This window comes from Leucopleurus acutus (assembly GCF_964270905.1).
Source record: "Leucopleurus acutus genome assembly, chromosome: 19".
Classification (NCBI taxonomy): Eukaryota; Metazoa; Chordata; class Mammalia; order Artiodactyla; family Delphinidae; genus Leucopleurus; species Leucopleurus acutus.
In genome coordinates this window covers 17,478,983-17,500,955 of record NC_139161.1, presented here as the reverse complement: position 1 = coordinate 17,500,955, position 21,973 = coordinate 17,478,983, and the positions used below count along the sequence as shown (strand labels likewise).

Below are 21,973 nucleotides of genomic sequence, written 5' to 3'. Positions count from 1 at the left end.
TCCCCATGATACACGTGGAGGAAATGGTGATGACGACGAGCTCTTTACCTGTGAACTCGCCAAAGAATTTTTTGCAGACCAGCCTGAGCAGGGGGCGGATGTTCAGCTTCAGCTCCTCCTTGGTCAGGTGGATGCCGAGCTCATCCAGGGTCCTCGGGAGGCTGGTGTCCACATCACCCACGACCTGTGACAGAAACAGACACCATGTTAGCTCGAATGATAGCCCCAGTGTGGTGGTACAGAGGACAAGGGGGGCCAAAGGGCAGGAGGAAGGGTCACTGCACTGGGTTCTCTTCTATAGGGAGAGCTCTTGGCAAGGATATCAATTTGGTTTCAGGGAAATCTTTGGTACTTACACTTCAAACCAACAGTGGGTGTAGCAAGCTCAGTTAAATGCCCACATCAGCCAATAAACCTGGCCCTCTCAAATGGACTGTCAGTACTGCCCCCTGGTGTCCAAAAAGCAGTATCTCACCTCACTCAGGAAATCCCTTACCCTTCCTTCCCTATTTAGAGATTTCTCAGATTTAGAGGATCACTGCACTGGAAGGAACCAAAAAAGGTCACCTAGCAGTCCATCGGCTGTCAGGATGGGGCCAAGCTAAACCGTCCTCAGCAGACTCAAGGACTCTACGGAGACGGACTCTATAAATTTCTTCTTTAATCCATTCTGGTCTCACACAAGATACGAAGTATTTTCCAGCACTAATAAATTTTAATCGTGGTACTTTGTCTTGTTGCTATGTTTTACTATTTTGTCAGTGGAATGGCCACACAACATTTTGTGTATGTGTGTGTGTTCACTGTGCACAGTGCTTATTAAACACTTGCATAAACACATAACATTCATAAAGTATAACTGTCTTGGGAGAAAGGTATGTATGAAAATTCCTGTATAACATTATTACCCTTTTAGGTAGCACAAATTCATACAAATGCAATGTTATATTCTTTTCTTTGGAGCATCCCACATGTTTGTTTATTTATTTTCATTGGCGTATAGTTGCTTGGAGCATCCCACATGTTTAACTACATCATTACCACCGTCTGATGCACCCTTTTCAATCTGACAAACATCACATACATACGTGCCCAGAATAGTCATTAGAATCAAGCTCATACAGCCATTCATTTAATGGCTACAAAATACTTCATTTTATGGGGTGTACCGTAATTCATTTAATCAGATTCTCACCGATGAACAAGTATTTCCAGTTTTTTCCCCTTTTCCTGCTGGTATAAATAACACTATAACATATATATATATTTTTTTTAAATATATTTTTATATGTGTATAAAAGTAAAAACTAGAGGACGTTCACGTGAAACAATTATATCTAAGTTAAATCCCCATAACTGAAACTATAATTTCTCAAGTGTCACATTCTTTCGAATAGTCAAAATCTTTGTACATTTCTCCAGGCTGTGCCTTTTCTTTTCTATCTTCCCCCTTTACTCTGATCTCAACAGCACTTAGAGGACTGTAGTGTTCTAGATCCAGAAGATTGGTGACCAACCTCCCTCATACTGAGTTAATATAAAACTGATCAGGTTCAGGGGCAGGGTGAAGACCAAGCTCACCAGCTCTTCCACCTTGCGCTTAGAAGGGCAGACCTGAGCCAGGGGCCTGACACACTCACCTGAGCGAGGATCTTATAGAGGGGCTCCAAGATAAACTCCACGAAGCTCCTCTGGGAGCTGCTGGTTGGGGCCTTTTTGGTGAACTTTCGCCTGAAGAGATCAAGAGTTATGGGAGACCCAGGAGGGAGAAGGCAGTGTCACCAACCCCAAGGGTGTATTTCCTAACTTCTGAATCTGGGCAAGGCCAAGTCTTGAGGGGAAGGAATGTGTGAGATCATACAATCTCCAAACAGAGACTCCTGAGAGGGCATAGGTTATGACGCTCATGAATGCCTGGGCTGAGCTGTGGAGACTTCAAGGGAAATGGCCTCTCACCATGTTAGAGCTCATGAAGTCAGCTCACTTAGAGGAGAAAAGATGGTAGTTCACATCTAATAAAAAAGTAGGTTTTAATCTTAGGAACTCTTTGTCTGTCTGCACTTACTGGGAAAATGGATCACGCCTCTGGAGAGTCACTTCCTGCACTCTACTTACGTCTTGGGGTTGAAGTAGATGTCACCCCAGAGTCTTTTAGCAAATTCCTGGTAGTTAATGTCACCTATAAGAGAAGCCATACAATTATAGTCTACCTAGCAAAGTACTGTTTAAAATTGTTTCATGCGCCACAAGTGGTTTCTAGCTGAGGAATTCTTGCACCTTCCCCTCCAAGGTCCAGACATTTGTTTCAACCCAGGCAGGCAGACAAGGATACTGAGGCACAAGGGACACGACTGGTCCAAAGTCAACAAGGCGATGCTGGAGCCAAAATGAGCACTCAGGTAGCTCCATCTCCAGCAAGCCTGTGCCTGAGCTATGGACAAGGATACAGTTTATATCCTTTCCTTTGATGCAACAGGCTCAACTGCCTACATGCTATCCTCTGTGTGCACCTGTTACCGCCCCTTCCTGCAGTGGATCTTAGTAGTTCCTTCATTCCTTCCTGACCCACAGAAGCTCTACTCCGCTGCCAGTGTGGGCAACCTCCCAGCTGCAGCACCACGCTGAGGCTCCGACTAGCCCTCAACCTCTAGAAGGCACACACCCAGCCCTCTGGAGAGAAAACACCAAAGCTAACCGTGGTGTCATCTTTTACCAATTGATATTTTTAGCTTGACTGCAACTGCTGATCCTCATCAGACTGAAGTAAGCAATTGTGGCTTTTAAAATTCAAGATCTTCTGAGTCCAGAGCTCCTCTAACATTCAGTTAGCTCCCTGATATCACCAGCTGTCTCATGGATGTTTCTAACCCAGATGTCAGACTGCAATCTCCTTCTCGAGAAGCCATAGAGGAAATTCATCACCTTTTCCCTAAAGCCACGTTCTCTCAGACTTCGCTCCCTTTCAGTGAGGCCATCATCGGCACTACAACCAAGCTCAAAATCTTTGTTGCCCACTTGGTTAATGACCACGTTTCCCCTTCTTTCCCACATTAGTTACTTTCACCCTCTCTCCTCTGTGAACCGCTGCTTCTTTTCCACACCTCTATTACTGCACTTAACGTACACTGTAATAATCACTGGAGTGAGCTGCCCGAGCACTCACAAGAACCAGGCCTAGTGCGTCACAGACGTTTAATACATGCTTACGCTAAGAATGAGTGAACACCTCTCCAATCCCCCTGCCCCCTTTCAACCTCAAAGATAACATCCGGCCAATAATCACAATCCTGTATCTGCATATTGGCGAAAATGTCTAAATAAGTGTCCCTTCCCTCATCCTTTCCTCTCTGGCCTATCTTCCATCAGCTTTGCACATATCACCCCACCCCAATCTTTACTAGTTCCTAACTGCCTACAGGATAAAGTCTAAATTCCTTAACCTCGCATTCCAACCCTCCCCACTGTGGCCCCAACCCAGCCTCCCAGTAGTTTTACTTGAACTCTTCTCCTTGACGGAACAGTCCACTATTCCTGAACAGCCGCCCGTGGGCCAACACCACCTGCCTCCATGCCTCCCCTCCCAGCCCAGCGAGTCTGGACATCCTGGCTCCCCACTCCACCGTCAAAGCCCCATCTCCTTCACGCAGCCTCCCCTGGGCCTTTGGAGCTCTACCTGCCTACGGCAGCCACCAGGCACTCAGCCTACACCACCTTACACTGTCATTCATCACTGTGGGATTCTGTCTACCCACTGGATGAAGTTCCCAGGAGTCAGAGATTATTCATCATGCCTTGTGTTCCTAGTAAGAAGACATGGTATCAATTTTGCAGGATGATGTGATAAAAAAAGCACCAAAGTGGATTCTAGTCCCAACCCCATCAGTAAGTTGTGTCCCTGGGCACAGTTTTCCCACATGTAAAACGATGGGGAATGACTCAGTGATCTCTGAGTCCTTCCAGTGCTGACTTTCTAGAAGTCCATACGTGGCTTTTCATAATGATGCTGGGGCTCACAGCTGGCTTCTTCGGAAACTAACAGTGGGTTCCAAGGGTGAGTAATAATCTCTCCTGAGGCTCAGAGCCATTTTCAGTCAGAAACTGAACCGTCAATACATTATAATTATAGAAACAATCTTGGATTTTGCTTCATATGTTGATACAAAGAACATTCAGAAACATAACCTGGAACTTTGTTCAGGTGAATTTCATTTACTGTCTGTCCATCTACACATTTTTTAAAAAAGGGCCATTTGGAAACAACCAAAATATATGTCTAATGATGAGAAAGCGAATAAGTTATAGTACATCTATACAGCGGACCAATAGACAGTTACATAAAATCATTTTTTTTTTGCGGTATGCGGGCCTCTCACTGTTGTGGCCTCTCCCGTTGCGGAGCACAGGCTCTGGACGTGCAGGCTCAGCGGCCACGGCTCACGGGCTCAACCGCTCCGCAGCATGCGGGATCTTCCCGGACCGGGGCACGAACCCGTGTCCCCTGCATCGGCAGGCGGACTCTCAACCACTGCGCCACCAGGGAAGCCCCAAAAAATCATTTTTATCAATAAATTTTAATAGGCAAATTATTGTGATCTAATGCTAAGTGAATATTTACCTTATGCTATTATACTATATGTATATATATATATTATGATCTCTTTTATGTAAAACACTGAACTGAGAAAGAAGGAACTATCTCAGAATGTTTGCAGTGGTTATGGTAATGAGGTTATGGGTGAATTTTGTTTCCTTCACATTTTACTGTATTTTCCACTTTTCTAAATAAGGATGCAGTAAATATGTACGTATTTTAAAAAAGACCAAGTTTCAATTGGTCCATTATGTTCACCAGAGCAAACGCTTCCACGTTTTAGAGTAGGCAGGACCAGTGACTGGAGAGAACACTGGTGCCCCAGCGCCAGTGCTGACTAGCTGTGAGGCCTCTCACTGAGCCTGTCTCCTCAGCTCCAAAAATGGGGGTGACAAAGACCTCTGTGAGGAAGTACAGATACACAGGCTGCAGACTGACACCCAGGACATGGTTCCTACTAGATCTGAGGGAACTGGGGAGGCACAGAGGTGGAGCGCACGGGAACCTCTTGAAAGTTGGGGAGCTGGTCCCAGGGTTCTGGTGTTGTGGCTCCAGGGGCCTATAAAATCATTCCACTGGACTGCAAAATCCAACTGGAGTGGGCTGCAAATCCAACTGGAGTTCTCATGTGGGCCTACAAAACTTCTGCCTGGATACAGTTGGAAAGACAGCTAGAAGCACAACCAGTGAGAGAAATTCCATCTCTGAGAAAGAGGCCTGAATGGCTTTGGGGCCATGGATAATTCCTTCTTGACAAAATCTGTTTCACTCTAGGAGAGATTCTTATTCCTAACTTGAGCTCCCTCTTCACCCACTTCTTCCCAGGCACCTTTATCCTTCTATTTATTGTTTGGAAAGCAGTTAGCCTGAGGAAGGAGCCTAGGTGCCAAAAAGAGCCCCAGATGTGAAGACAACACTTGATAAAATGCCTCCCTCCGACAGGGAACTCTGGCATGAAGCCCATTTCTAAGCCATTCAGCAGGAAAGGCACACATGACTCTGGGGAAGCTGGAGAGACAGACTGCCAGCCAGAGCTTACCAAAGGTGTCAGCGTAGATCTTGGCAAAGGAGCCCAGTGTGAAGCAGATGCTGTACTGGGAGCTGGAGAAGCAGACGTTGCCCAGGAGCGGGGAAAGGATTAGGTTCTCGTCAGTGGAATACATGCTGAAACAGAGACAGCCGTGAGTGCAGAGCCAGCTGGGCAGCAATGCCGGCACGATGCCAAGGGTGAAGGGCGCAGGGACTCAATATCACAGCTTCTTTCCAGCCCTCACCCTCAGAAGGGGTTTGCGTAATACACTCAGCTTTGCCAACAGCCTAGTCCAAGAAAGTGACATGATGGAGCTGTACCCTAACCCCCAGTAACAAAGTGATTTCCCAGAGCTGGAAACATTCTGCGTGATCTTTAAGAAGTTAACTGCGCCGGGCAAGGGGAAACTTGGAGGACAGAGACAAAGACCTTGGAACACAGGAAACTAATCTAATGTGATAAGATTAGAGAAATCCAACATTTTAGAGAAATCTCAATTTCACAAACAGAAACACCAGTGTAAGTAAATGAATGAATGAAGAAAAAGCAACTCTGCCCCCTGCTCTCACTGCCCTACTCTTTATTGCGTTGTTTGGCTTTGCTTTACAAATTGACGTTAAAACGTTCGGTCTTAAAAGCCATGCAGAAGCCACAGCACCCCAAGTTCACTAGCATTTATAACAAAACCAGCTGTACACAGGGATCAAATCCACAACCCTAGCCTTTCTGACACCCTGCTTTACGGAATTTCTTTTCTTTTTAAAAAATATTTATTTATTTGGCTGCATCAGGTCTTAGTTGCAGCGTGCAGAACCTTTCTAGCTGCAGCATGCGAACTCTTAGTTGCGGCATGTGGGATCTAGTTCCCTGACCAGGGATCGAACCCGGGCCCCCTGTGTTGGAAGCACAGAGTCTCAGCCACTGGACCACCAGGGAAGTCCCTGGAATTTCTTAATTTAGAAATAAAAGTACTGGCTTAGGGCTTCCCTGGTGGCGCAGTGGTTGAGAGTCTGCCTGCTGATGCAGGGGACACAGCTTCGTGCCCTGGTCTGGGAAGATCCCACATGCCGTGGAGCGGCTGGGCCCGTGAGCCATGGCCGCTGAGCCTGCGCGTCCGGAGCCTATGCTCCACAACGGGAGAGGCCACAACAGTGAGAGGCCCGCGTACAAAAAAAAAAAAAAAAAAAAGTACTGGCTTATAAAGAGTACTCCCCTACCATACTCCCAAGTTATGGTCCCCAGAGGCAATTGCTTTCAACTCTTTTAAAGGTGCTTCTAGAGCATTCACCTCGATATTTCTAAATAATATGTTCATGTTACTATTTCTTTTTATTTCTTTTTTTTTTTTTTGGCTGCATTGGGTCTTCATTGCTGTGCACGGGCTTTCTCTAGTTGAGGCGAGTGGGGGCTGCTCTTTGTTGCGGAACACAGGCTCTATCTAGGTGGCGGGCTTCAGTAATTGTGGCACGTGGGCTTAGTAGTTGTGGCTTGCAGGCTCTAGAGCGCAGGCTCAGTAGTTGTGGCGCACGGGCTTAGTTGCTCCGCGGCATGTGGGATCTTCGCGGACCAGGGCTTGAACCCGTGTCCCCTGCATTGGCAGGTGGATTCTTAACCACTGAGCCACCAGGGAAGCCCCATGTTGCTATTTCTTGTTTGGTGGTTGAGATGTGACTTCTTGACTTCCTACTCTGGTAGATCAGGATTTAGCCCTGTCCAAGCCGTCTCCCCTTTAGAGAAGTTTATCATTTCATCTTTTGGACTCCGGCCATTATACGGGCTCCAGTCATTCTCAGCCCTTCCAGTGACAGGGAGAAGATACCCCTGTTGAGAACCAGCATTACAAACTGGGGGGTGGCGGGGGTGGGGTGTCTGAAGGTGAACCTGTCCCCGGCCACGAGAGTACTGTCCCTGATCCTCAGCTGGAGAGGAATTCTCTCAGGAGGACAGCCTCCTCCCAGGTCCTTCAACAGGCCTCAAAAAGTCATCCAGTACATCCTTCAGCCTACAGATAAAACTGCCTTTAAAAATATATTTAGGGAGTTCCCTGGCGGTTCAGTGGTTAGGACTCCACACTTCCACTGCTAGGGGCCCGGACTGGATCCCTGGTGGGGGAACTAAGATCCCACAAGCTGTGCGGTGTGGCCAAAAAAAACTATATTTAAGCTATTCTTCAAAGCCACCTTGGTACTGTATTCTAAGGTCTCCCAACCATCACTCATAAACCCCAAATCCATCTTGTTGAAAAGCAGCTTCAACAAGAAATAAAAGCCAACAGTTCCTTCTCTTACTGAGTCTGTACCAGTAAGATAATAGCAGCTAACATTACTCACCAATCAGCTACTGTCTGCTGAGCACTGTGCTAAGTGTGTTACATTGGCTGTCTTTAATTTCTTGTAACATCTCATTGGGCAAATATTACTATTCCCTTCTTACAGAAGCAGAAACTGAGGCTCTATGAGCTTAAGGACTCTGCCCAACTTTACATGGTTGGTTCTGTGAAGACGAGACTGATTCTAGAGCTCAGGGTACTGACTGCAGTACTAAATTGAGGATGTGCGGCGAGCTGCATATCTGGTTAAGGAGCAGAGTTAACGAGGCCAAGGCGGTGGAGTCAATCCCTGCAGAGCCACAGAATGCGCCTCTAGCTGTGTCCAACAAGCTTGTCAATGCATGCCAAGGAATCAGAGTTGCCCCCAGAGGTGTTCAAGGTTAAGACTTATAAAAACCAGAGTGCCGAGGACAGGAGGTCCACTCCCAGGGTTCCTCTACCTTATTAGTCCGTTGACCTCATCTACAATGTGACGCAGCTTGTAATAAGCATCAGTGGGGGGCAGCTTCAGCTCTAGGATCAGCCGGTCAATCTTGTTGATGCACACGGTGACCGCCAGCCTCTCCTGCACGGCGTGCTTGATCAGCCGCTCTGTGTTCAGCATCACCTGAGAGATACAAGGCTCAGAAGGTGGCGATGAGAGCAAAGAGGGCAGAACAGTCCAGAGCAGAGCCAAAAAAGGTGCTATTCAAAAATATGAAGAATGTGGAAAAGAGGAAATAGATTGTTGGGGGGAAGCAGAGGGTATCTTGCCCAATGGCACATTCAGGAATTTTAAGAGGTGACCTTGCAGGATTGAGAAATGAATAAATACACTGATGATGTTGGGAGCCAGGTTTCTCAGTGCCAGAGAAGGAACCAAGGAAGGCTTGGGAAGAAGCTGTGGTGCTGAAATAGAATTGTGGGTATTAGGATAAATTGATTTTTTCTTCTCTCCTACTGTGTTAATAGTTTTTAATATGTATGTGTAGAAACAGTTACAGATACGTATGGGTGTATATTATCTGTGTTCAGTGGAAAGTCCTAGAAGCAATGTGTCCCAGTAGCAATGAACATACTCTGATCTGTGTTTCTAAGTATCTGTCCTCACTATAAGGAGCCGAAGCTCTATGGAGAAACGGCTGATTCCAGGATTGGGGCAGGGAAAGTACAAGATGAGTCTAGGACATCTTTTTGTGCCTGAAAAAAGACAGGGCATGTCAAAAGGATAAAGGAGCCAGCCTGAAGGAGTTCTCACTAGCCAAATCTGGGATAACTAGAGTATCAAAAGATATAAAGATACTAGTGGATTATAACCCACCGAGTAAAATAAAAATCCGTGTATCCATACGGATAATAAATAAGCAAATGGAGAAGGGAAATCTCTTCCTTACAACAGAATTCCAACCAATAAATATAGAACAAATAGTAAGAGTTAGAAAATCACCATTTGCAACTATTATATCAATAAGCTAGGAATGACCAATGGATGATAAAACTGGTAAAGTCTGATAAGGAATAACATGTATACATAGACTTAAGGTATCGCCCCACAAATCAGTTATTACAAAGGGGGAAAACAGTAACTTTACATTGGAGAAGCCTGGCACACCCACCTTAACCAAGTGATCAAAGTTAACATCACCATCATGGGCCTTCTGATGTGATGGACTAATAAGAACACAACTGTGCTGATATAGTATTCCTGCCCCAAATAACCTGAACCTAATCATGAGGAAACATTAGACAAACCCTGATTGAGAGACAGTCTACAAAATAAATGGCCTATATACTTCAAAAATGCCAATGTTATAAAAGACCAAGAAAGGTAAAAGACGAATTCCAATTAAAAGAGACATGAAAACTAAATGTTATGCATCATCCTGGATTAGGAAAAAAAATTCTATAAAGGACATTATTGGGACAATTAGTGAGACTGACTAAGGTCTACAGAAAAAGATCTGTACAACAATATTGTATCAACGTTGAATTCCCAGATTCTGGTAAGTGTATTATGATTATGTAAGTGAATGTCCTTGTTCTTAGGAAATACATTCTGAAATATTTTATTTTCAAATGGTTCAAGGGGAAAACACATACGTTTGAGTGCATATGTACATGTACAGACACAGAATTACAAATAAGGGTGTTCTCTGTACTACTGCAACTTTTCAGTAAGTTTGAAATTACTCCAGGATGAAGTCAATTTTTAAAAAGGTAACCCTGGCTCCCTCTGCTGGCTATCTCACCGATGACATGAATGAGGTTAGCCAAATTACCTAATCTTTGGGCCTTTTAACTCTGATCTCTCTTTACCTTAGACAAATTCATTAACATTTAAAACTCTCCTCCCTCCCTTTTATTTACCTTTGTCATTTTTGTGTTTCTGAATGACAATGGGTCCTATCATTTTGAGCTTCACTGGGCAGGGAGTGAGGGACTCACTGAGAACTAATTTTGACTTTCATTTGTTGCCCTAATTTTAGAGCAAAGGTGAGCCTTAATCCCACAGACTCTCACGTTCTCTAATTCCCAGCTCACTCAGAGCTCTGGGCATTGTGTGCGGCAAACATGACAGGGAAGAGGGGTCCTGAGGGAACTGACGCAGACTTACGCCCTCAGCAGCATCGATGAAAAGGACCACTCCATCTGAGATGCGCAAGCCAGCTGTGACCTCGTCAGAAAAATTCACGTGTCCTGAAAGCAAATACCAAGTAAGTTGCCACTTGTGTGGTGGCAGGATGAGGCACGATTAACTTGTACGTGGTCTGTGGGGCACTGCAAAGCATGTGAACCCACAAATACCGCCTTCTCTTCTCCCCACAGCTCCCTGCAGTGTGCCAAGTTCTAAGTTAGAGTCACATCCTTGGATTACGCTTTTATACAGGAGGCCCCCAAACATAAAGAAAGCATTTTATCAAGGAGGACACAACACATTCAACTCGCAGACTAAACCAGTCTAATCAGCAGTGAACAGAGTTCTGCGGGACAGAAGACAATTTGGAAGCAGGAAACAGGGCAAAGGAGGGCCTGGAGCACGTGAGCCAGTTCCTGGCAAGGTGGTGCTGGTGGGTGCGGGTAGGGGTCAGGGGCTGAGAGGTACGAGGGCATCGGGCATCTGATGGGGCAAAGGCCAATCTGTCAAAACCCAAATTTTCCTATTTAAAAAAAGGGAACCCTGAGTTGGTCCTTCCCAAAGAGAAAGTCAGCCACAGGGTGAGGTATGCTGCTTCTATGGTAACCTGCATGTCCCTCAGCCATCGGTGCGTGCTCCCATAGTCTCCTTCAAAAGACTGAGACTGCCTGAGGCTGGGACCATGTCTAACTCAGCTTTGTTGCCCCAATGTCTAGCATGGGCTGACACAGGCTGAAATGAGTAAGTGAATAAGATTCCCCCCAATTTAAATCTTCTACAGCAGAGTCAAGAGAGGAACAAAATAGAAGGCCTGCAGTACACTGCTGGCTAATGAACTAGTTAGAAGCAAAGGAGACAGTTAAAAAAGAAAATTAACTCAATGAAGGCAAGGGAATGTAAAAACAAAGACATAATGCTCTGCTCTGTTCTGGAAGCAAAAGAAACAAACAGGACAGGGTTCTGATGGTAAAAAGTCAAGGAATGTCCTACCTGGAGTGTCCATGATATTGAAGAGGTAGGATTTTCCTTTGGTATCTGGCAAGACTACTGTCACAGGAGTACTCTTGATGCCAACACCCCTCTGAAAGTCGCAGAGAGAAAGAGGGTGAGAGTGATCAAGGCTTCTTCCTATGCAGGAGGGATTCATTCTGCTCTTGGATCTTTCCAGTTGCTAGTAAATTACACTGATGTCTCTCCTTGTAATGGGTATGATTTTTACCTAGGTCTCTAACCAGAATGACCTTAAAGATGAACAATCTTGATGTTAAAAAGCACTGGGGCGGCGGGGGCGCAGGGTGGGGATTTGGTTCAAATACAAAAAAGTAAAAATAAAAAAATGAACAAGCTAGCAAAGCAGTATTAAACCTTAATAGAGAATCCAGAGTCCTAAAATCTTATCCTCCTCATACACTGTAAACAAAAATAATTTAGCACGGTACAAGTAAAAAGAAACAATCTGCAGCACTTTAGGTTTTCTTAAAAATATATTATAAAAGCTGTAACAGAAAATAAGTATTAAAACAACTCCAGTCAAACATATAAATAAAAAAACAATAGTTAGTATCTGTTGAGTGCTTAACATATGCCAGCACCATTCAAGGCTCCTTTGGTTAATCACAGTACTTACACTCTTGTGCTTTCCATGTGGTCATTTAAGAGAGACAGAAATAAAGAAGAGGGGGAAACAAGGGATTCGAGGGGAGGGACAAAGATCCAGATGGAAAGGAAGACCAACCAGTAGGAATGGGAAAGACAAAAATGTATGCTCACTCCTTTATACAGAAGAGAAGCACAAAGACAGACGAACCCATTCTCCAGGAGAAGCTACTCCCAGAAAGATCAACATATGGATGGAGTCACGTTACAGATTTTAAGGACGATGTCATTTTAAAAATCATGTTTAGCTTCTGCAGAACTTACAGCATAAACGTACACATGACCTCTTAGCATTTGCCCTACTTGGCTAAATTAAATCCAGCCCAGGACAGGAGGGTCCCCCCTTTTACCCTACAGTTTGCCTACCCAGCTCTCTTTCAAGTTATAGATCATAGGATGACCGAGAGAAGCAGGGAGATAAAGAGATGAAGGGTGGGAGTGAGGGTGGGGAGGTGTGTGGTATAGACCAAAATGTTACCGTAAAGCTCTTCTACATTCCCTACAAAACTACTACCGCTGGGCCTGCTGTGGACAACAATCAGACTTCCAAAGGCACACTTACCTCTTGCTCTGTGAAGAGGATGTCAGTGTAGCACAGCTTAAAAAAAAAAGAACTGTAATTACCTCCTGAATTCAGACTCCTCTCCCACACAAACCATCAATCACTTTCCCTCACCACCTCCCAGCTCAAGGGTCTCTGCCTCAGGAGGAGAATAGATGGAAGAAAACAGGGTACCCCTACAGAAATTTCAGACAATGAGACCAGCACCCTCCCAGATGGAAAATGCTCCTGGGTGTGTGGTTTTTTGGGGAGTGGAGGAAGTCGCTAAAGACCAGGTATGACGGAAGAGCTAAATTATATCAAATGCACTGAATTTTTCACGGTGGTACAGGGAGACACATCCGGCCTTCATGGGACCCTGAACGTCAAAACAGTCAATCTGGCCAAGATTGAACATTTATTGCACTGAGACTTGCAGCCCCACTTGGCCTCATTCACAGGCGCTTAACTTTATCATGAAAACAAGGTCCAACTGTATTATACTTATAGAGAGGCTATTAATACTATGACAGGAAAGAATAGGCTATCGAAGTCAGGATATATCAGAACAGAGGAGGGATCCCAAGCACAGAACAGATCATCCAAAAATACTGCACACTAGTATTTTTATGTTTCTGAGAAAGTTGAAGTTATTTTCTTAAGGTCTATTAACAGAAATTACAATTATAAAGCAGCGTATTATATGCATCATTATTTACAGCGAGAGTGGGAAGGTAGAAGAAAGGGGAAGGACAGAGATACCCATCCCTGTATATTCTGAATGGTTCATCCTAAACCTTCAACAGAATTTCTACTCACATCTTGGTCGTAGCGCTTTCTGATTTCCGGGTGAGTCTGCTCTATTAAACAATCTACAAAACATGTCTGAAAGGGAAGAGAAAGTTAAGTTCTGCAAACCACAGAGAAAAATCTACTCTACCCTTCTCCCAGTTCCCACTACACCACATAATTTAGGGATAAAGAGAGGAAGAAGAGAGCAGGGAGGATTATGGGACAGCAAAGAATTAACATGAAGCCACAGGATTATTTTCAAATGAAAGATGAAATCTTTCTTAGACAACCATCCCCCAGGAAATGAAAACTTATAAAATCAGAGTAAGGCTCAATTTCCCCTCTTCTGTCCAGATGTAGACACAAGGCTCAGGCATGCAAGTGGCTTAGCTTTCCATCTGCCGCTCAGGAAAGGCTAGAATTTCACAGCTCAGTTTCACAATAGGCATGGAGGCCCCCCAGAGTGAGGAGGTCCAGTCTTATGGCCTCAGACCCCAACGTGTGACTCTGAGGGCTGAAAAAATGAGCAGAAACGAAGAGCAACCCTGTTCCAAGTAGCCGAAAGCTCTCTCACCTTGCCATGGTGGAGATGACCACAAAGGGTCACATTTCTGATCAGCTCCGAGTTATCCATCAGGTCTGCCAAGAAACTGAAAGGAGAAGGGAAAAGAGCAAAAGGGACTTTGCCAAAAGTTTTCAAATGGGGGGGTGGTACAAAGGTGTTTTAGGTATTTTCGGCCAGGAACAACTTTCAGACCAACTGGAGAATGCTCAGAGGCAGAAGTGAGTTTCCACCTCTATACGGTTCTGTCTTTGGGAACGGAACGGACTTATTCATGAGGAGACACGACCTGTGAAATGTCATGGAGATTTCAACAGTAAAATAATGAAATTTGAAAAGCAAGCAAGAAGAAAAAACCAAATACCAGCACACACACACATGAGTACTGGTCAGTTCAAAACATTCAGGCTAGATGTTATACATTTATACCACTGATGCCAAGGGGACTTCAAATCACTTTGGGAGCTTTGCTTCTGAAACTGCCGTCACAGCTGGTTAACAAGGCTTTCAAGAAAACCTCATCTCAAAAAAAAAAAGAAAAGAAAACCTCATCTCATTAATGATGAGCAGAGGAGTTCCATTCTGATCAAAACCAACCCTGCCTTTCTTGCTTATCATCCGCATTACTTATGGTAAATAGCCTTCAGATGACTTTTGGCTCTGAAAAATCAAGCCTGCTTTCAAAGACTGGAGATTTTTTTAAAAAATCACCACTGAGAACACAAAAGAATGTGACGCAAGTTCTGAAGAAAACTGAAAGGTTGTTTCAAAAATGTGTGAATGGGGCTTCCCTGGTGGCGCAGTGGTTGAGAGTCCACCTGCCGAGACAGGGGACATGGGTTCGTGCCCCGGTCCAGGAAGATCCCACATGCCGCAGAGCGGCTAGGCCTGTGAGCCATGGCCGCTGAGCCTGCATATCCGGAGCCTGTGCTCCGCAACGGGAGAGGCCACAACAGTGAGAGGCCCGCGTACCGGGAAAAAAAAAAAAAAAAAGTGTGAATGGGGGACTTCCTGGTGGCACAGTGGTTAAGACTCCGCGCTCCCAAGGGGCCCAGGTTCGATCCCTGCTCAGGGAACTAGATCCCACATAAGATTCACATGCCACAACTAAGGAGCCCACCTGCCGCAACTAAGGAGCCCGTGAGCTGCAACTAAGACCCAGTGCAACCAAATAAATAAATATTAAAAAAGAAAAAAAAAGTGTGAATGATGGCAGGTGAGCTGACCATTTCAGAAGGGACCTTACTCCTTCGGACATACAAGATGTCAACATGTTTAAAAAAAAAAAGTTTCATTATCTAATAACGGGCCACAAGCTCCTCAATATATGAGGGCCTTATAAGTGCATTTCATCAATGAAAATATTTTCAAAAACAGTTTGCAGTTTGAGGAGTCTAAATTAATCTACACATATCTACCTACCTGTGCCTCCTTTTCAAAATAGAGTTGTTATGTTCCCAAAACACTTAGCAACCATACCGTGTCAAAACAGGCTCTGGTGGCCCCAACACTGACAATTATAATACCCAATTCTGTCTCAAAGGCTGGCTTCTAATACCAAACTAAAGGTTTGGAAGAAGAGAAAATGGCTGAGATCCGGATGAGAGCCAAGAAGAAAGTTAAGACTGAGCCTAAATATCTCAGCAACGATATAAGCTGAAGGAAAATTTTGGCAAATTGTAGGAAGAGATTTTTGCTTTCACAATAACTCACTGGCGCAGCACCATGGATGGACCTAGAGATTATTGTCCTAAGTGAAGTAAGCCAGACAGAGAAAGACAAATATCATACGATATCACTTATATGTGGAATCTAAAAGAAAAAAAAAAGATAAAAATGAGCTTATTTACAAAACAGAAATAGGCCCACAGACAGAGAAAACAAACTGACGGTTACCAAAGAGGAAAGAGGAGGGGAGGGGAGGGATAAATTAGGAGTTGGGGATTAAAATATACACACTACTATATATAAAACAGATAACCAACAAGGACCTACTGTATAGCACAGGGAACTATACTCAATATTTTGTATATTGTATACTCAATATTTTGTAATATTTGTATATTATATACAATTTTTATATACAATTTATTATATACAATTTATTATATACAAATACTCAATATTTGTATATTGTATATTATATTTGTATACAATATTTTGTAATATTTGTATATTGTATACTCAATATTTTGTAATAACATATAAGGGAAAAGAATCTGAATCACTGTGCTGTACAACTAGTTAGTTAGTGGAAACTAACACAACATTGCAAATCAACTATACCTCAACTTTTAAAAATTAAATAAATAATAAAGAGCTCAGGGATATGCCCTTTTACCCACCAAAATAAATAAATACATAAATAAAGTTGAAATCTGTCAGACTAGATCTGGCAGCAGGCAGCGACAGAGCTGAACCTGGTCATAGAGAGAAGTCGGCAAAATGACTCAGGCACAAACGGATGCCACTGCTCTCACCACCACCGCCCCAAAAATTCCCTGGTTACTTCAACCACAAACCACCTCCTACCTCCATGAACAAACTGAACCTACAATATTCGTGCAGAGAGGCTGCAAGACCTTATAACTTACTCCATTTCATATACCGTGACAGGTAATGTCTGCTCCATCAGAGTGAATTTCTTGGTTTTCACCGGTTTAATAATGGGTTCTAGGAGGAAAAAAAAAAGTAGTGATGTGCAGGTAGGCGTAAAGCATAAAAATACAGAGCCCTATTCCATTAGACTGAGCTTTCAGAATGGATGATATACGACATCAATTTATGTTGTTCTCGAGGACCACTCAGGTTGAGAAAGTTCTGGGAACGCTGCTTGGCATGAGACACTGAAAGATCTTGAATTGTGGACTGAGGTGTTTGGACTTCATTTTGTGGGAGGAAGGGAGAGGGACTGGATATAGGATGAGGTCAATGTCAGTTCAAAATCTCTCCTTCCCAGAAGATCAATGAAAATTATTAAGGAAGTGGAAAATAAGCATTGTGAGGACTAGTTAAAGAAACTGGTATTATTTGGATGGAAAAACGTATCAGACCAGAGGGAGAACTTAAAAACAGTCTTCAAGAACCCAAACAAGTATTAGATAAAGAAAGAAGTAACACTTATTTGCTTGGTAACAAGCTGTTCTGTTGAATATCAAAACAGGGTTAATTGAATTTCAATCCAGAAATACCACCTGAAAGAAAAACTAGTCAGTTCATTCACTGAACTTTCAAGACTGCTGATGGCTATGAAATGAAGTTTTCTAGTTTCGATTTCACCTCTCACAGCCCAGTGCCTCCAGACTCACCTGTGAGAGGCTGGGTGTCCTCCTCCTGAACTATGGTCTCCACTTCAGGACCATATACCTCCTCAGCTGTGGGGTAGTACTTCTTGTCCTCATGCAGCACCACCTCCATCCCAGGGTGGTCTTCATCATGATCTCCCAGCTCGTCGTCATCATCATCATCATCGACCTAAAAGCAAGAGACGGAAGGAGGTTGGAAGAGGCATGCACTTTTCCTGCTCAATGACTCATACACTACACAAGTTAAGAGCAATGACTTCACATGCCTGACAGCTTCTTATTTTGAGTTCTGTGCTACCGTCAGTGGGGCAGGTTCCACTCTTGCATGATCCTTCACAAAGAGAAGACTGTAAGCTATGGGTATGGACGGCTCTCCTGATTCAAATGGACCCTTTCTTAAATGCAGGCCATTGGTCACAAATGGATCAAGCTTGGAGGCACTTTTCTGGATATTGCCCTATGCCTCACATATTAGGAATCCCATAGGACGGGAGTTCTTTGAGCACTATTCATCTCTGTGTCCTTGGAACACAGCATGTTAAATGAATGAACTCTCTCTACGTATTCCTGTCCCTGTTGAATACTTCCAATAACAACAGTACTCACTCACAAGACAGCCCAGTTCCCTGTTGGAAAGTGAGTCTTCGTAAATGACATCGAACTCACCTCCTTATAAATTAAAACCCACAGTCACAAGCAACACTGAACAAAGCTATGCCCTCTTCTCCTAAAAAGTCTTTCAAATGATTAGAAGTGGCTACTACATAACCCTTTATGTTCCAAAACACCCTGGTTAATTCATTCGCTCAGCAAATATCTACTGAGCACTTACTATGTGCCAGGCACTGTTCTAGGTATTGGTAATATAGCAATGCAAAAAAGAGAGGTGATGACATTTGAGCAAAAATCTGAGGGAAGAGAGAGTAAGTTCTACAAGTAAGTGGGGAAGAGCATTCTAGTTGGCTGAAACGGCAAATGCAAAGGCTCTGAGTCAAGGGTACGCTGGCAACTTTGAGGATTAGCAAGGAAGCCAGTTCAGTAAATAATGGGGAGAACAGTATAAGCTGAGATCTCATGGGAGGTGATCATGTAGGATCTTCTGGATCATTCTAAGTAATCTAACTTTACTCTATGACAGTGCTTCTCAGCCAAAGACAATTCTGTCTCCCAGGGAACATTTGGCAATGTCTGAGACGTTTCTGGTTGTCACAGCTGGCTCTGTGTGTGGGGGACCTAGTGAGTAGAAGCCAGGGATGCTGTTAAATATCCTATAAAGCGCAGGACAGCCCCTGTAACAAAGAATTATCTGGCCCCAAACCTCAATGGTACCGAGGCTAAGAAGTCCTGTTCTAGCAGTTCTGAGCAGAGGAGTAATATGATCAGGCTTTTGTTTTAAAAGACTCACTCTGGTTCCCATACTGAGATATACTAAAAGGAGAGAGATTAGTTGGAAGGCTACTGCAGTGATACAGGAGAGAGATGGCAGTGATTGTGGCTTATGCCCAGAGGAGTAGCTGTGAAGATGGAAGGAGAGATTGGATTCTGCATATATTTTAAAAAGAGTAAAAAATGTATTCTAGTGAATTCAGAGTAGGAGTGAAAAAAAAGAGACAAGGTTTTTGACCTGAGCAACCGGGGAATGGCCCTGTCTTTACTAGATGAGGAAGACTGTAAGAGGAGGTTGGAGGCAGAAGCAGGGGACAGGGGATGGGGAAGCTCTGTGTTTAGCCTTAGATATGCTAAGTTTGAGATGCCACATTAGACATCAAGTAGCGATGCCAAGTAGAAAGCTAGACATACAAACCTGAGGTTCAAGAGAAAGGTCCAGGTTGGAGATATAAATCTGAGAGTCCTCAGGGAATAGAAGGGATTTGATATACTGGATAAGATGACCAGGGGAGTGAGTGTAGATAGAGAACAGGTATTAGGAATGGAGTCTTGGGGCCCATTGACAGTTAAAAGGTCAGGGAGATGAGGAGGAACCAGCAGCAAAGACTGAGAAGGACCGGCCAGAGAAGAGAAGGAAAACCAGGGGATTCCCTGGAAGCCAAGGCAAGAGAGTATTTTAAGGAGGGAGGGATCAGCTGGGCCAGATGCTGCAGACAGGTCAAGCAGGATGAGCACTGGGTCTGGGGCAGAGGTCACCGATGACCCTGACAAGAGCAGTCTGTGTGGAATGGAAGAGGCAAAACAACAAAACTTGGATTCAGAGAAAATGGGAGGAGAGGATTTGGAGACAGCAAGTAACAACTCTTTTGTGATGTGCCGCATTGGGAAACAGGGAAATGGGAGGTAACGACAGGGGGCTATAGGGTCGTGAAAGGATTTTATGATGAAACAACAGCATATCTGTATGCTGATGGGGATGACCTAGTAGAGAGAGAAAACTAATGACATGGGAGAGAGGGGAGAATTGCTGGGGTGAACATCTAGAGTAAATGAGAAGGGATGATGGAAAAATCAAAAACACTAGTTCAAAAAGACACATGCACCCCCAGGTTCATAGCAGCACTATTTACAACAGCCAAGACATGGAAACAACCCAAGTGCTCATCAACAGATGACTGATTTAAGACGTGGTACATGTATACAGTGGAATATTACTCAGCCATAAAAAAGAATGAAATATTGCCATTTGCAGCAGTGTTGATGGACCTAGAGAATATCATACTAAGTGAAGCCAGACAGAGAAAGACAAATATTATATGATATGACTTATATGTGGAATCTAAAACACAACACAAATGAATCTATATACAAAACAGAAACAGACTCACAGACACAGAAAACAAATTTATGATTACTACTTTATTGCTTTCTTAAAAAAGAGAGATGAAAAAAGTATATATTTGTTTTACCTCATCAAGATCTTTGGTCTCTCTGCCCAATTCATCATCATCTTCATCAGAATCAAGCTCTGGTCCAATATAATTCCCAAACTCATCATACAAGTCAGTATCCATGATGCTAAAATTCAAGAAGAGTTAGATGCTGGCAAGGTAATCAAGGCCTCCGCCCTAGCCTGTGGCTGACCATATCCCACACACAGTCTCCTCTCCAGTTATATCAACCCACTGACTGCTCCTCCAAAGTCCTGTATCTTCCCCTCCTGTCTGTTCCACTCCTGTTTCTGTTTACATATACTTCACCCACTTCTTTTTTCTAATACTAAACAAATTTTAATTTTAAAATAATTAAATACCAGAAAGTTGCAAAAATAGTACACATAACTTTCTTTCTCCTAAATTATTTGCAAATAAGTTGCTGACACAATGTCTCATCGCCTCCTCATACTTCAGTGCAGCAGTTGGTAAACTATAGCCTGTGGCCAAATCTGGCCTGCCAACTGTTTTCAAACAGTCCTGAAGGTACGATGTTTTTTATTATTTTTAAATAGTTGAAAAAAATCAAAAGAATAATATTTCATGACACATGAAAATTAATTATATGAAATTCAAATTTCAGCGTCTATAAAAACAGCATTATTGGAACATAGCCATGCTCATTCTTTTATATTGTCTGTGGCTGCTTTCACACTGTAACAGCAGAGCAGAGTAGCTGCCACTGAGACCATATGGCCCACAAAGTCTAAAATATTTACTATCTAGCCCTTGACAGACAAAGTTTGCCAACCCCTGCTTTTAGTGCATGTGATTCCTACAAACGAGGACATTCTCCTACATAACCACAATACAACCATCAAAATCAGAAAACACTGACATATTACTACCACCTAACCCACAGGCCCCCATTCAAGTTTCACAGACTGTTCCAGTAATCTCCTGCACAGCAAAGGAGCCAATCCAGGATTCCATGTTTGCATTTAGCTGTCATGTCTTTAGTCTCTTTCAATCTGGAACAGTTCCTTGGTCTTTCCTTTGACTTCTATGACTTGACACTTTTGCAGATTATAGGCTAGTGAGTTTGTAGAATGTCCCTTAATTTAAGTTTGCCAATGTTTCCTCATGATTAGATTCAGGTTATGCATTTTTTGGCAAGAATATCACAGAAGTGATGCTGTGCTCTTTTCAGTGCATCTTCTAACAAGTGGCATATGATTTTAATTTGTCCCATCAGTGGTGATGTTAACTTCACCACTGATTATGGTGGTGCCTACCAGGCCTTTCCATTGTAAAGTTACATGCTTTCTCTTTGTAATTAGTAAGTATTTTGTGGGTTGTCTCCACTTCAATTCTAGAAATTCTACTCAAAGTAACAGGTCAAATACCACCTCCTTCAAGCCTTCCTATAGCCTCAATTTCTCACTCTCCTATACTGCTGTAGCCTTTCGTGTCTTTATCAGCATTTAATTCTGTCATGAATGGTAGTTAACTGTACTAATTACCCTCACCAACACCTCTACAGCTTACAGTAATAGGCAACAGACCAGAGTGTGGGTTAATGGTCAGGGCTCTGGAATTGGAAGACCTAGATTTGAATCCCAACTTTGTCACTTAATAACTATGTCATTTCAGGTTATTTCACCTCTCCAAGCTTGTTTCTTTAATTGGAAAATAAAGTGATTAATCCCCATTGCATAAAGGGTTATGAGA

The 21,973-nt window shown here is 43.5% G+C and overlaps 1 protein-coding gene across 2 annotated transcripts in view; it reads right to left on the bottom strand.

The window, feature by feature from the left end:
- Nucleotides 1-21,973, bottom strand: part of EFTUD2 (elongation factor Tu GTP binding domain containing 2) — a gene marked incomplete at its 3' end in the record, with an annotated part of 33,249 nt that overhangs the window by 9,756 nt on the left and 1,520 nt on the right. For both annotated transcript variants that reach the window (XM_082861378.1, XM_082861377.1), the window contains exons 2-14: nucleotides 20,279-20,387; nucleotides 17,424-17,589; nucleotides 16,710-16,788; nucleotides 14,128-14,203; nucleotides 13,581-13,646; nucleotides 12,783-12,818; nucleotides 11,555-11,645; nucleotides 10,544-10,626; nucleotides 8,391-8,557; nucleotides 5,631-5,755; nucleotides 2,116-2,179; nucleotides 1,641-1,731; nucleotides 49-184 (exon numbers count right to left, since the gene is read on the bottom strand). In XM_082861378.1, the coding sequence (XP_082717504.1) occupies nucleotides 49-184; nucleotides 1,641-1,731; nucleotides 2,116-2,179; nucleotides 5,631-5,755; nucleotides 8,391-8,557; nucleotides 10,544-10,626; nucleotides 11,555-11,645; nucleotides 12,783-12,818; nucleotides 13,581-13,646; nucleotides 14,128-14,203; nucleotides 16,710-16,788; nucleotides 17,424-17,589; nucleotides 20,279-20,383 (1,285 nt within the window). In that variant the 5' untranslated portion in view covers nucleotides 20,384-20,387. The remainder of the gene's footprint in view (nucleotides 1-48; nucleotides 185-1,640; nucleotides 1,732-2,115; nucleotides 2,180-5,630; nucleotides 5,756-8,390; nucleotides 8,558-10,543; nucleotides 10,627-11,554; nucleotides 11,646-12,782; nucleotides 12,819-13,580; nucleotides 13,647-14,127; nucleotides 14,204-16,709; nucleotides 16,789-17,423; nucleotides 17,590-20,278; nucleotides 20,388-21,973) is intronic.